General features: G+C 39.1%; 1 protein-coding gene across 1 annotated transcript in view; it reads right to left on the bottom strand.

Moving 5' to 3' along the window:
• The window catches only part of EXOC6B (exocyst complex component 6B), a 598,998-nt gene that overhangs the window by 220,129 nt on the left and 362,952 nt on the right, over window positions 1-15,917 (bottom strand). Inside the window, exon 18 of the mRNA XM_056129778.1 lies at window positions 2,741-2,920. Within this exon, the coding sequence (XP_055985753.1) occupies window positions 2,741-2,920 (180 nt within the window). The remainder of the gene's footprint in view (window positions 1-2,740; window positions 2,921-15,917) is intronic.

Below are 15,917 nucleotides of genomic sequence, written 5' to 3'. Positions count from 1 at the left end.
CGGCTTTTGGCAGACATGCATCCAGTCCCTGCAGTAGGTTACCAGTGCTGGGCCAACCCAGATGGGAATAGGTTTCGTGCCTTGGCCTATTCCCCCTGGCCGCCTGGTGGCCGCAATCCTCCAGAGGCCACTGGATAGTCAGGTTTGGACTCGCCGTGAGGAGACACGCAGGGCCTCATGGGATGGGGGTGGAGCCGGTCCTTTCCTCCCCATTCCAATGAGACCCCAAGTCTTCACCCACGAATGGCCTCTCTGGCTCCTGATCAAGCTGCTTAATGGCCATGATCCCAGAGACTCAGAAACAAATCTCGAAACCCAGTGGCTTTTGGCAGAAATGCATCCGGACCCTGCAGTAGGTTACTATTGCCGGGCCACCCTAGGGGGAAAAGGGTGCTGTCCCTCCACCTGCTCCCCCTAGGTGGCTCGGTGGCCATCATCCTCCAGAGGCCACTGGACAGTCAGGTTTGGGCCCTCAGTGACAAGACATGTGGGGCCTCATGGGATGTGGAGCTGGCCTTTTCCTCCCGGTTCCAACAAGACCCCGAGTCACTGCCCATGAATGGCCTTTCTGGCTCCTGATCAAGCTGCTTAACGAACATGATCCCAGAGACTCAGGAGCAAATCTAGGAACCCAGCAGGTTTTGGCAGAAATCCCTCCAGATTTAAGTGTTAAAATTTCAGAATTTCAAAATCGCGAGGCCACTACTGCAGCCACGCGACATCTTATGTTATTCATAACTAATTGTCTACTGTAACCTTTTCAGCAGATCTGAGTGTTGGGGTAAAATCTCAAATAATAATGGTGGGTCTGGTGTCAAGATACTGAATGTGATCAAAGTAGAGACAGTAATGTGGAAATCATCTGCCCCACAGGTAGGGGGAGGGTGTGGGACGGGGGTATACTGGGGTTGTTGGGGGTGGAAAATGGGCACTGGTGAAGGTATGGGTGTTTCATTCTACAACCAAGACTTAGACCCAAAAGCTTTGTAACTGCTCTCACAGTGATTCAATAAATAAAATTATAAAAAATGAAAAGAAAATGTAAGGTGGAGTTCATGCCCAATTCAATCAGCTAATCAGTGGCTGAATAAATAGCAGTACTCCTACATAAAAAAAAAGTATGGAAAGCAGAGGATGGTCAACTTCAATAGAGTTAATACCAGAGATCTTATTTTATATCTTCATTTCTTCACATCATCAGGAAATAAAATTCAAGTCAAAGTTCACTTCTGCCCTGACTTTCTATATGCATTGTGATCATTTAAATGTTAATATTTAAAAATAATCTTAATTAACCAGGCATAATGCAAAATAGCACTGATGAGTTCTAGCCATGTACAAAAGTCATGAATTTTCATGAAAAAATTAGGTATTTCTTTCTATGCACCTTAAATAGTTGCTAAGCTTTGCAGGAATATAACATGAATATGCTCAAGAAAATAGAGAAAATATGGAGAATTTCATCAGAGAATTTGAGGTTATTAGAAAGAAGTAAATGAAAATTTTAGCACCAAAAGATACATACTTGAAATTCTAACTCTTAAGAAATTTCTGTTTCTACATAATGTATAAAAAACTATGTGCCTATACAAATCACTTGAAGTTAGGAATAATATCAGTAGAGAGGATGTGAAGGACAATTTTCAGAATAAACATAATGGAAACATCAACAAAAAAATAATGAAGAGGCCTGGAGATCGTTTTACAGGATAATAACCACAGTGTGAGTTTTTCTATCCCAGAGTTTTCTGGTTTAAGTGGAAGTAAACATCATTTACCACATCATATACTTCCACTATTGTTGCAGAGGCTAAACTGAGGGGTGCAGGGAAGTAACAGAGTAACAGAGTCACTCTCAGTAACTCTCAGAGAGGGACATGCATGCCTGGGGAATCAAACTCAGACAGGTAACTCTACAACCTGAGTTGCATCTCCAGTCTCCAAACTAGATATTTGGGGAATCGAAGGCTTCCCAAGCAGAATTCAGGGGACCTGCAGGCCACTCACGTGGAAACTCAGTCAGTGCAGTAATTCATTGCTCAAGTCCAAGTATGTACTGACAGCCAGGCCCTGCAGTGGTGAGTCCTCGGGGCCATGTGGCGCCAGGGATTGAGTCAGGGTTGGGTATAGACAAGGCAACATCCTAACCTCTATACTATCTCTTTGATTCCACCAAACTAGATTTTAGGGACACCCCTTTTCTTTCTTTTTCTTTTTCTTAAATTTTTATTAGTGAAACACCATAAGGTACAGTTGTAGACTTACAAATTTTTGTGCTTGGGTTTCAGTTATACAATGATCGAATACCCATCCCTCCACCAGTGCCCATTCTCCACCACCACCAGTCCCAGTACCCCTCCCACCCCCTTTCCCCCCATCCCACCCTACCACTGTGGCAGGGCATTCCCTTTTGTTATCTCTCTCCTTTTGAGTGCTGTGGTTTGCAAAAGAGACACTGAGTGGCAATCCTGTTCGGACTATAGTCTACTCTCATCACACATTTCCCATCCTGAGAGGAACCTCCCAACATTCTTTATTTGGTGCTCCCTTCTCTATCTGAGCTGCCTTTTTCCCTAGCGTGTGCAGCTGTCCTCAAAGCCATGGAGTAGTCCTCCTGGTAATTATCTCGGCTATTCTTGGGTGTTAGTCTCCTATTGTGTTACTTTATGTTCCCCAGATGAATGCAATCTTTCTAGGGACACCCCTTTTCAATATGATGTACAGAGCTAAAGCAACTTACAGGCAGGTGTGTGAATACAGCAAAGGTGCTTCGCAGGAAGGCAATGAGGTCGACTAGGTAATCACTAGCTTTGTTGTCCAAGTCTCCTGTCATCCAGTCATAATCAGCCAGCTGTAAAAACTGATCAATCTTCTGGTTTAAGTTGGTATAAATTTCCTCCTCAGCTGCATGTCTGGCATCCTGTGAGACAGAAAATTTGAAAAATCATTCAGACTTCCAATACAAGGAACAACTTATGCTTGGATACAGATCCACATATATCCCTGAAGTAACAGAAGTGAGAATATTAAGTAATGCTCTATTAGTCACATCCACCCATTTTTCTTTTTTCAGAAGCAGAGTGGAATCTTTTGTATTTCATGTCAGAGACAACTTGTTATTTTGCTTCACTAAATAAACTACCTTTACTGCTCTCAGCTCTCAGGATGCCAATTTCTTTTCTTTGTCCAAAACTATACCCACTCTCAGGATCTGACAGCCTTTTATGTCTTCCAGGACTTCCAACAATCCCCCTTCATTTAACATCACCCTCTCTAAATCCTCTACTCCCTCTACTTTGCTTATTATAAGTATGCTAAGCACTCAATTTAATTCTGCATTTTTCTCACTAGCGACTACCCTACCTCTAATTTCTTTTCTTTTCTTTCTTTATTTTTTTGATTTGTTTTGAGCATCTTTAAAAATTGATATATTCTGAGTTTCCAAAATGTATTTTAAGTAACAACAGTTTTAAAAAATAGTAAAACAGGAGCCAGAGTGATAGTACAGTGAGTGAGATGCCTGCCTTGCACACAATTAATCTGGGTTTGTTTGGTGTAAAAAAATTTTACACCAAATTCGGCCAGGTGTGATCCCTACGTGCAGCGCCAGGAGTAAGTCCTGATAATCACCTGGTGTGGCCCCAAAACAAAAGCTAAATACTGAAACAATAATCAGCAAGGGTTCCAAAATAAAATTAAGTTTGGGAAACAATTTAAGACATATAATACATGCAAAAGCATATGGAATACTCTAAGAAGTTTTCAGAGAATAAAAATATGTTCAAGACAAATGCGTTTATCTTGACTGCACCCGGGGAATCTGGATTCTTCACAATTCACCAACACCGTTTTGTCCAGGGAAACCCAAGACTTCCTAGATACCATAACTAATATTCAATTTTCATTATTGGTCTCAAAACTTAATCTCTGTTAAACATTCTCAACTCGATAGGGTTTTGGAGATAGTACAGTGGGTAAGGGAGTTTTCGTGTGTGCAGCTGACCCAGGTTTGATTGCCAGGACCCCATATGGTCCCTCAGTACTGACAACAGTGACCCCTGAGCCCTTACTTCTCAGAAGTAAGTCCTGAGCACAGATGGGTGTGTCTGTCCTACAACCAAACAACTAGAACACTTGGTGCAGGGGTGGGGGTGGGGGGGGGGGCTTGGGAAGAGTGGGGGCACAGGTTTGGGAAATACCTACCAGGGTTCACTTCTAGGGAAGTTTGCCAGGGGGGCGGGGGAAGAGGCATATGCAATACTGGAGATTAAACTGGGGTGAGCTGCAGGCAAGACAAGCACCTTAAAGCCTGTGCTGTTTTCCACCTCTAGAATTCTGTTTCCCCTTGGCTTAGATTACACAGCTGTCTCCTATCTTTACTTTTTCTGGCCCCTAATTTTCTCAGTTTCTCTCAGTGACTTAATCAATACCTAGAATTCTACTTTTTCCATCTAAACCTAGTCTTACGAGTGATGCATAAGATCTCTAGATTTACGAAAAATCCAAAAGATCCTTCATAAAATCTTCCTCTGTCCAAACCTAGTCATTTGAAAGACTATTCCCAGGGCAATATGACCCACAGAAACTTAGAACTTAGTAGGTCCAGAAACAGATCTAGCTATCATCCCCAATTTATTCCATAGCAGAGATATAAACAATATACTTAATTCCATCCTTTTCCTTATAGTCATGTGTTTATGCATTCTAATTCCCAAATTCCTAACTTATAACATCATACTATTTTTGCTTTAAAGACTACATAATTTTGTGAAATCATTATATATTATAATATAGGCACTGACTTGGTTGGAGCAATAGCAGAGCAGGTAAGGCATTTGCCTTGCACGAAGCCAACATGGCCGACCTGAGTTCGATTCCTCTGCTCCTCTTGGAGAGCCCGGCAAGCTACCGAGAGTATCTCGCCCGCACGGCAAAGTCTAGCAAGCTCCCCGTGACGTATTCAATATGCCAAACACAGTAACAATAAGTCTCACAATGTTACTGGGCCCACTAGAGCAAATCAATGAACAATGGGAGGACAGTGACAGTGACAGTGACAGGCACTGACTTTGTTTATTTATATAAACAGTGTTTCATGGAAACTTCTGTGCTTGCATCTTTACATACTTGGGAGATAATATAATATTGTCCTTAAATTCCCATTTCATGAAATTTTCTTTTAATTAGTAGACATTTTTTTAATGTAGGCTTAGCGAAAAATGAGCAGAAAGTACAGAGAATTTGCTGAAACTGTTTCCCTTCTGTCTCTCCATTGTTTCTGCTATTTAAATGTCTTGCATTACCAGGGAATATTTATTACAACTAATCAACTAATATTGACATTTTATCTGATGACATCCATAATCTGCATTAAGGTTTAATTTTGTGATGTACGGTATTATGGTCATTGGCAAATACATACCATGTATTTACCATTACAGAATCATATACAGTATTTTTACTTAAAAATCCGTTCTGCCACAGGGGATTGCCCTGCCACAGAGACAGGGGGGATGGGGGGATGGGGGTGGGGGGGATATTATCCATGGTGGTGGAAAATGGGCACTGGTGGAGGGATGGGTATCTGATCATTGTATAATTGAAACCAAAGCACAAAAAATTGTAAATCTACAACTTTAAAAAAAATAAAATAAAATAAAGGGAAAAAAAAAATCCGTTCTGCTCTATCTATTCATCTCTCTTTTCTTTGCTCATCCCCCAGATTCTGGCAACCAATAATCTTTTTACCTTTTCCATTATTTTGTCTTTTCCAGAATGTCAGACAGTTAGAAACCATATCACATTTTCAAACTGAACTTTTACACTGCACACTTAAGGTTCTCCCATGTCTTTCTAAGACCCAGGAGTCCATTCATTCTCAACACAGCATAACAGTCTATTGCCCTGAGTTATTATAGGCTTTTTTTTTTTCAAAAAGTCACTTAACTATCAAAGGACATCTTAAATCACTTAGCCATCAAAGGACGTCATGGCAGTTTACAAGTTTTGGCAATTTATGAATAAAACGGCTCTAAACATTCATGTGCAAGCTTTTGTGTGGGTAAGTATTCAACTCACTGGGGTGATATCAAAAAACAAGACTGCTAGATTGCATGGTAAGATTATCTACATTTATTGTTGTAAGAATGTGATAAACTATCTTCCAAAATGACAGTACAATTTTGCATTGGCACGCAAATGAATGAATTGAGTTTTCCCCACAGCATTTGTTGTCAGAGTTTTGGATTTGGGCCATTGCAATAATTATGGAGTGTTATCTCATTATTGTTTTAATTTTCAATTCCCTGACCAATGTTTGGTGAGCTATCTGACCAAATTTTCTGTCCATTTTTTAAAATCTGGTTGTTTCCTTTCCTATTGCTGAGTTTTATTAGTTCTTTATATATTTTGGATATGTCCTTTTTTCAGGTGTGCTCTGTAGACGTATTTCCTCTGACTGTCCTGCTTGCTTTCATTCTCTTAACAATGATTTCTCAGGGCAGTTTTTCATTTTAATGAAGTCCAAAGTATCAAATTTTTCTCTGATGGTTCATGCTGGTTCATGTTATAACTAAAAAGTCCTTACCAAAGCTAATATCATTTATATGCTCTTATTTTATGTTTGGAGATTTAGTTATATATTTTACATCCCAGTCCAGTGTTTTATTTTATTTACAGGGGTAATACTGTCCTCTGGGGTAGGGTGGCACTTGAAAGATTAAGGTGGGTGCAAATGTTTAATGTTTACTTAGAGAAGGTAGATTTCAAGGTCAGCACTGAGTAATTTTTTTCTGAGAAAGGGGTGGTAGGCCAATAAGTTTTGGTAACCTCTGTCTAATGTATTATCCATGTTAAGTTAATTTTTGTGAAAATGTAACATCTGTGTTTAAATTCATTTTTTTCTTTCTGTATGTGGATATCAAGTTATCTCACTACCATTTATTCAAAAGACTCAGCTCTCCATTGACTTTGCTTCTTGTCAGTAACTATTTGACCGTACAAATAGTTTAACGATGGAGATGTTTTGAGAATGCATCCTTTCTTGATTCTGTTGTTATGTCAGCAGAAAGTCTAATCATGCAAACCTATATGGCATAACCTACTACATGTGATTCTTTGTTGACTGAAATGCCATTACATGACACATGACCTTATTTGTTTGGCTCTGTTTCTGGGTTCCCAGTTTGTTCTCTTGCTCTATTCCTTTGTCAATACTATACTGTCTTCAGTAGTCTTGAAATGAGTTAGGGTCAATCTTCTGATTGTGTTTTTGTTTACTATTGTATTGACTACACAGGATACTATCCATCTTCATAAGAATTTTAGAATCAGATTATAAATATCCACTAAAAAATTTGCTGGGATTTGTATTTGGAATATATGAATCTCTTGATGAGCTTGGAAAGAACCAATACTGAGTCTTGGGAGAGAGGCTTGTCTTGCATGCAACTGACCCAAGTTCAATCCCAGATAATGCAGATGGTCCCTAGAGCCACACTAATAATCCCTGAGCACAGAGCTAGGAGTACTCCCTGAACACTGCCAAGTGTGCACCTCCAATTTTATTTAGTCTTTCTATCCATGAATATAGACCCTATTTCCATTTATTTCATCTTTCTTCGATGACTTCTTTTCATCAGTTGTACAAATTTCCTTACATGGATTAAATGTGTGTCTCTGTGTGTGAATTCCTTTTCGCATGTATGAATGTATTAATGTAAAAAGTGTTATAATTTTTTGTTTGTTTATGGTTTGTGGGCAATTCCCAGGAGTGTTCTGGGGTTATTTCTGGCTCTGTGCGCAGAAGTGACCTCTGGCCATCATGTGGTGCTGGGAACTGAACTGGGGTGGACACATGCAAGATAAATGCTTTAATCTTAGCCTCAAGCATTCTGTTTTTAATTTCAAATTCCAATCACAGGTATATAGAAAAGCAAATTATTTTAGAAATTATTTTGAACCCTGCTATACTCACTTAATATTTCCTATAGCTTTCCTGTTAACTCTGACAGTATCTATTAGAAAATTATGTCATTCTTCAAGAAAAGTGAGCTTTGTTTCTACTTTCCCAAAATACAAACCTTTAATTTTTTTTGTTTTGTTTTACTGGTTTGTTCACAAGAGTAGTATGAGAAGATATGCTTGCATTATTCCTTGTTAGCAGGGAGATTTGTAGTTTCTCACTACCAAGTATGATGTCAGCTGTAAAATTTCTTGTAGATGCTCTCTATCAAGTTGAAAAAGACTGTCTCTATTCATGTTTGCTGAGAATTTTTATCATAAAATTTTATCGTAGCATTTTTTCTATTACCTTTCCTAATTCCCCAGTCCATGACAACTCTTTTCCTATTCTTTTAATATTTTACTTTACAAATAATGCCCTGCAGTATTTGTCATTTTCTGTTTCGTAATTTCACATAGCCAAACACCCGATAGATTATTTGAAAAAGCTGCAAATGATAGGATTTCTTCTCTTGTAAGTCTGAATATCCCACTGTGTGTATGTATATATATGTATCTATAAATGCATTGTATATTTAAATATGTACATATTCTTTACTCACTGACCTAGTGTGTAAGTCCTTTATTCTCAACAATAATGTACAAGGGTTCCTCTGTCTCCACCACCTCGTTATCGATATCTCCTATGTGTGGTCTTTTTGACTGTAGGCATTCCAACAGGTATGAAATGATATATCATTGTAGTTTTGAGCTATATTTTCTTGGTGATTGGTGATGTGAAACATCCTTATTAAAGTACCTATTGGGCACCTGTATTTCCTTTTTTTTTTTTTTTAAATTGAATCACCATGAGATACAGTTACAAAACTTTCATGTTTGAGTTTCAGTCATACAATGATCGAACACCCATCCCTCCACAAGTGCACATTCTCCACCACCAATGTCCCCAGTACTACCTTCCCCTGCTTTCTAACCCTCCCCCTGCCTCTATGGAAAACAGTTTCCCCCATACGCTCTCTCTACTTTTGGGCATTATGGTTTGCAACATAAATACTGAGAGGCTTATCATGTTTGGTCCTTTATCTACATTCAGCACACATTTCCCATCCCAAAGATTCCTCCAACCATCGCTGGTTTAGTGATCCCCTCTCTATTCCAGCTACCTTCTCCCCCAGGTCATGAGACAGGCTTCCAACTCTGAAGCAGTATTCCTGGCCAGGTACCTGTATTTCTTGTTTAGAAAAATGCTTGGGGTTGGGACTCAATAGTAGAGCACTTGCTGTACATGTATAAAGCTCTGGATTTGATTCCTGGCACTACACGGCTCCTTGAGCACTGCCAGGAGTGATCCGCAAGCACTGAGCCAGACGCAGCTCCTGAGCACCACCAAAGAGACAGTACAAAGAGCGAGTGCATGCTTCGTATAAGGGAGATTTGAGCTGTATTTCTAACGCCACATGATTTCTTGAGCATGATCTGGAGATGATCTTATGTCCAAGCAGAAAGCAAGTAGTTTCCTGAACATTCCTGTGCTTTCCTCTATGGATTTTACAATTCCAGATCTTATGGTCAAGTCCTTAACTCACTTTAGTTCATTTTTGTGTACTGTGATATAATAGGGATCTAGTTTCATTTTTTCTTTCTTAAAAAGATATATTAACTTTAAAAAAATGAAGTACTGAGCACCATAGCTTACAATACTATAAAATGGTGGGATCCCAAACAGAAAACATTCCAGCACCACACCCTCCACCAGAGTACGCGCTTCCCTCCACCACTATCCTAATATCACACACCCCGTCCTACTTCACCTCCATTCTCCCCCTGTGCTTTCGCAGATGTCTGTCCTATTTCTCCAATACCATCTACTGATAAAACTGTTGATCCTTTCTCCCATATGCATTCTAAGCTCATATGTTATGAATTAATTGACTTTTTATTTCTAGCTACTTTTTCCCAATGGGTGATATGTTGATTTTTATATCAATTTCATCTTGTTTTGATTAACAGCTCTGTAAAGTAATCTGTAATTGGGAGGCAGGATGTCTCTAGTTCCATTCTTCTTAGGACTGATTTGATTATTTATCATGGTTCAACACAAATTTCACAATTATTTTATCTATTTGAAAGAAAAATTGCAATTCAAATTTTTGTAAGAATTGTTTTTAAGTAGCACTTTGACCACTATGCACTTAATTGCACTTTGACCACTATCCTTGTTTTTTTCCCTGCAATGCCAGAGACTAAGTTCTTACATATATAATGTAAGTGCAATGTTCTCCACTGAACTACCCGCTCAATTCAAGAATGAACATTTTAGTAATTCTTAAAGTAACAATTTAAATTACAAATATAATTATTGAAATAGTAATTATAAATTTAACATTAATAATGGAAAATTTTGATAATTTTAAAGGATAAACAGAAGGCTGTTCCATTTATTTGTGTCTTCTTTAGTTTCTTTCATCTGGGGCTGCTGTTTCTTTATCTGCGCTTGTCCATTTTGATTTGCAGCTCAATCCCCACACTATCTCTCAATCTATATCCAATTGCCAGAAGAAAGCCAGTACCATGGCATTAAATTTCATCTTCATATTAGTGCATTCTAAATTTCAGCTCCATTTGTGAATTTTCTGTCAGTGGAAAATACTTATGTGGATAACTACTAAATATCTCAAATGTAGTATGTCAAAAATAGAAGAGTTGATCATACTGTTCTTCAGTATGTTCATAAATACTGTCTGTTACTCTAAGTATGTTAAGCATGTAAGTGAGTACAACAGTTTTTCTTATTCAGTTTATTTAGTCCAAATTATCCTTGACTTTATCCACTCTTTCTCTTATAACCCTAAACCAAATCTAGCAATAAAAGTTGGCATCTTCAAACTATTTCTTAGACTATTCTTCAAACTATTTCTTATTATATTTCTACCCCACCATTATTTTTCAATCAATCATTATCTTCTACGTGTACTATTCAACATTCTACAAATTGGGCTCTCCTCCAGAATAATACATTAAAGATATTCTGTCCTTCATTGATCCAACAAGTTTGTATAAAGTACCTACTACATACCAGGTAGTTTACAAGCACTAAATAAAGTAATAAATAAAAGACCCTTAATCTACAGTAGATTTATTTTCTACAAAGATATCACTGGAGTCCATTAAGACATAAATTACATCAGCAACTGCCCCAAATCATCTAAAGGCTTCATAATTAATTTCCAAAAAAATAAAAATCATTCATGTTAGCAGTAAGTTCGTAAATCTTCTGAGTCCAACCAACTCATCACTGATCATTTTTACTACCACCAATCGATACATCGCCATGAGAGTAAACTTTCTGCTATTTCTTGAACACACCAGTATTTACTATTGTACTGTTCTATCTAGCTGTAATGCTTATCTATCATAAATCCAAATGACTTCATTTCCAATTCATTTGAATCATTTCTTCTTCTTCACAAATAGTATTACTACCCAACACTATGCAAAAATTTTTGGTTCTCTTATCATCATTATCTCCACTTAAATATCAGCTCTGTAAATTCAAGTGATGCATTGTGTTAATGCCTATAAATTGCATAGTATGTGACAGATGCTTTTTAAAAATGTGTGCAATAAAACCACAATGCTCAAAAGGCATGGGGGAGGGGGGAAGAGAGGGGGAGAGAGAGAGAGAGAGAGAGAGAGAGAGAGCGAGAGAGAGACAAAGAGAGAGTCAGAGAGACAGAGAGAGAGGGAGAGACAGAGGGAGTGAGAGAAGAGAAGAGAAGAGAAGAGAAGAGAAGAGAAGAGAAGAGAAGAGAAGAGAAGAGAAGAGAAGAGAAGAGAAGAGAAAAGCACCTGTCATAGAGGAAGGCTGGAGGTGAGGGGGTGGAGAGCTGATGGTAGGGAAACTGGGGACACTGGTACTGGGAAATGTACATTGATGGAGGTTAATGGAGGGATGGGTGAAAACTAATCAGTTGAAACCTGTTTGACTGAACAGCTTTGTAACAGTCCATCTCATAGTGATTCAACAAAAAAATCTTTTAAATATGTCAATCGCCAAGGAATAATTAATTTAATATATTGTTTTAGTGTTTTTCACAAAGTCTTTATAGAACTGTCCTCGCCAGGGCCCCTTGAAGGGGAGCGGGTTGAGTTTCCCTCCCCGCCCCGACCAGGGCTCTGGCAGCCGAAGACCTCCAGAACCAGCCACCACCATGCTGCGACCACTCTCCACACGCATGAAGGTACCAGCAGAGGAACAAAGGCATGCGGGTCCCGGGGCTGAGATCTCCAAGCCTGCTCAGATCGGGGCTGAGCATCCTCCACCGAGATCCTCCAAATTCCAGTAGGCAGGGGTCACACCCACCAACTGGCCCCCTGGTGCTGTGTAATCCCATCAACGGTCAAGACTCAGAGATTTTAAAACCCAGATCCCGGAAGCGTGCACGGCCACATTCATGGCCGCATGGCATCTTATTATCTCATTCCTACTTTGGACAAACTGGCAGGCACCTAATGTAACCTGCCCACATGGCAGAGTCTGGCAAACTCCCCATGGCGTACCCAATATGCCAAATACCAGTAACAATGATGGGTATCATTCTCCTAACCCTGAAAGAGCCTTGAATATGGCACTTTTTTAAAAAAAATGTCAAGAATGGACGAAGAAGACGTTACTGGAACCTGCTCGAGGCAATCGACAAACAACGGGATGGTCGTGGTCATCGTGATCTTTATAGAACTTAATATTCTTTATAGAGCTTTCTTATATATAGACTTTCTTCCCCATAGATTATATACCCTAAGTCCAATTTTTTTCTATATCTAAAACTTTTATATACTAGGTACACAAATACTTTTTGTAATGGTTTAATTAAATATGCTTACTGTACTTTGCAACAATGAGAACATATTTATGAAGAAAGAAGGATAAGAATGCCAACTTTGTTATGTCATCTATGATGAAAACAAGAACAAACTGCAATACGTTCAAGACCTGATCCTTTTTGCCCTTTTTCAGCATAAAGGTTTCCATCTGTAAGGGAAAGTTTTATGGAAACAGTAGCTTAGGAAAATACACAACATGTAGCTGTTATAATTGCCATGTTTATGCTGAGTTCTGGATTTAGCTGGCTTGAAACAGTTCTGGTAAAAATAAACTTTCAGTGCATTTTAGGCAATCAGTGCTTCCAATAAGCACTGTCAACATGACCTTTAGTGGTACCAGAATTTCTCCTTGACTAAGTATTTAACTGGCTGTTCAATCCCTATGGCTTCCTGTCTGCTTTTCCTTTTCCCTCAGCAATTTTAATATTGGATCAACAACAAAATACACAAGCTTTCCATGGGGAAGATTTCTGACCATAATTTGAAAGGTGCTTGAAATAAGAAAACTGAGATGGGTGAGGTGAAGAATAGCAACATATATTACATGTTCTCCACATATAGATGTATATAAATGAATCACTGTTGAACAATGAATTATAGTTCATCTCACATTTTCTTTCTTAGAAAACTTTTAGTCTCCATTTATAAACCAAGTAGAATTTTTAAAAATAATGATTTATTCTTTATAATAATGCATACAACAGTAATTCTATTCTTATTAAACTACTTCAAGCCATTCAAAAGTGCAAATAATTTTGTTCTAGTTTTGTACTCATTCTTGGAAGCTCTTAATTAAATAATTCTTTTAATCACTACGAGTATTGATCTTACTACAATAAGATATCATTAGAAATTTGAAATATCACAGTGCGTGATATCAATGCACTATGACATACAACAAACTTTGTTTTAGGTAAGTTTATAGGTAATTTGAAACAATCTATAGTAACATCATGAATGTAACACTCATCTGGCAACTGACCTAATTACATAGGTACAAACCAATATTTCGTGTGTAACATCTAACTTTTCCTTTGTCAACTTTTTTTTTGGGGGGAGGGTGTTGGCTTGGGGCCACACCCAGCAGTGCTCAGGGCTTACTCCTGGTTGCATGCCTAGGGATCACTCTTAACGGGAATTGGGCAGCCACATTCAGTGCCAGAGATTAAACTCAGGTGTGAGCCACTACTTGGTTTACTATCTCCTTTGCCTGCCCCCAACCCTCCTACTTGCACTTTTCGAGATTAAAGTATAACTGAAAATAAAATGACAGAACATTTAAAATATACACGGTGGATGCAGAAGATAGCTCATCCTTACAAGTGCTAGACTCTGAGTTCAATCCTAAGCACTGATGATAATAGTCCTGGTAGCCCCTTGTACAAATGGACTCAAAAAGCAGTTCATTGTCTGAATCAAGTCTTGACAGGCCCACACAGTCAAGCCAAATATAGCTGGAAGTAGCGCCTTGGATCCTTAAACACCACCAGAAGCTTAAATTAATAAAACTAATCAATTAAAATAAATAAAATGACAAATGAATCTCGGAGGAGAGCAGCACACTGCAGAAATGCCTCCCCACCTTACACCAGGCTGATATCACCAAGTCACCTCAGAAGGGGGCAGGTGTGTCCCTCCACTTGCACCAAAAGAATCCCGGCAGTCGCAAACCTCCAGAACCTAATCGCTGCCACGCTCACAGCCGACCCTCACAGGCTTGCCCAGAATCCCTGTGCATGAGATTGAATCCACTAAAAATCCCAGGTATGCAGGACTTGTGACTACAATCTCCACACTTCTGGAGTCCAGAATGGGCCCCTCTGTTGGATAACACTGGGTTGTCCTTGCGCCTCCCCCAGGGAATTTAAGATTTATTGAGCCACTCCCACAACAGTGCAACTGAGGCACACCCAATTCCATCAAGCACTAATAATCCTATATTGCTTTTCTCTTTCCTTTATGTCATTTGCATGGCTTATTTAGCAATGTCCTTTTTGTACAGACACAGGAAGAGAGTTGATGCTATGCTAACTTGGGAGTTATTTGACTCCAAAATAATATTTACTCCTGGGCTTACCTGACTTAAGCCTCAGTTGCCCTTAGTTCCTAGCACTCTAAGAGCAGGGTACTGACGAGTGACTGGATGGACTCAGGGCAAACTGTGAGCTATCCTGGCATCGAAATGGGCCAGGCCAAGTGCCATAATACTTAACTATAAGTTAAGAGCATGGTCATGAACAAATCATGACCCAAAAAAAGGTAACTGAATAAGGACCTTGCTGGGGTTAGAAAAGACTAACCTGGCTTGAGGACTATGGTCTGGAATATATAGTAAGATGTCCCCAGGAAGAACCAACTTTAAGCTTAATGTATCTCTTACTGTGTTCATACAAAAAAACATTGCTAGAAATATTATAAGAAGTAAATTTACAATGACTGTTTAAATAGATTACTGGCTGAGGAAAAGAGAAAGCGATACACCCTGAATGTAATCACCTTTTTGAGCAGACCTCCTAGTAATCTGGAGTACTGAATCCTCAATTGAGATTTTGTCCTAGAGTTAATCTCCTGAAGGAGAGGCTTTACCTCTCTTTGTTGTTATGATAATGTTCAACCCCACCTTTGTATCCACCCTTCATGATTTCTATATAACTATGCCATAAGGGGTAAGAGGAGAAAAGTTGTTGAAGATCCTGAGGACTAGATGCTGAAGGCTAGATGTTGGGGACAAGATGCTGAAGACACTGGAACTAGATGTTGGGGACGAGAAAGTTGGGACTAGACATTGGGGACTAGATGTTGAAGATGATGAGTATGAGATGATGATGTTGGGGACTAGATGCTGAAGACCAGATGCTGAGGACTGGAAGCAGAGGACTTTGAGGTCTACAAGGAGACTAGGATGATGAAACTCTAATGACTGGGACTATGACCAAACCAACAATGACGATCAAAGGAGAGATCAGACTACGCAGGGAGGAGAGAGAACGAAACTGACTACTGACCACCCTGAGGCCTGGCTTCTGTTCCTCTGTTCCCCTGTCCTTCACTCATCCAGCCACCACTGCCAT

This window comes from Sorex fumeus, unplaced genomic scaffold, assembly GCF_029834395.1.
Source record: "Sorex fumeus unplaced genomic scaffold, SorFum_2.1 ptg000006l, whole genome shotgun sequence".
NCBI lineage: Eukaryota > Metazoa > Chordata > Mammalia > Eulipotyphla > Soricidae > Sorex > Sorex fumeus.
This window is presented reverse-complemented; position numbering and strand designations above follow the sequence as displayed.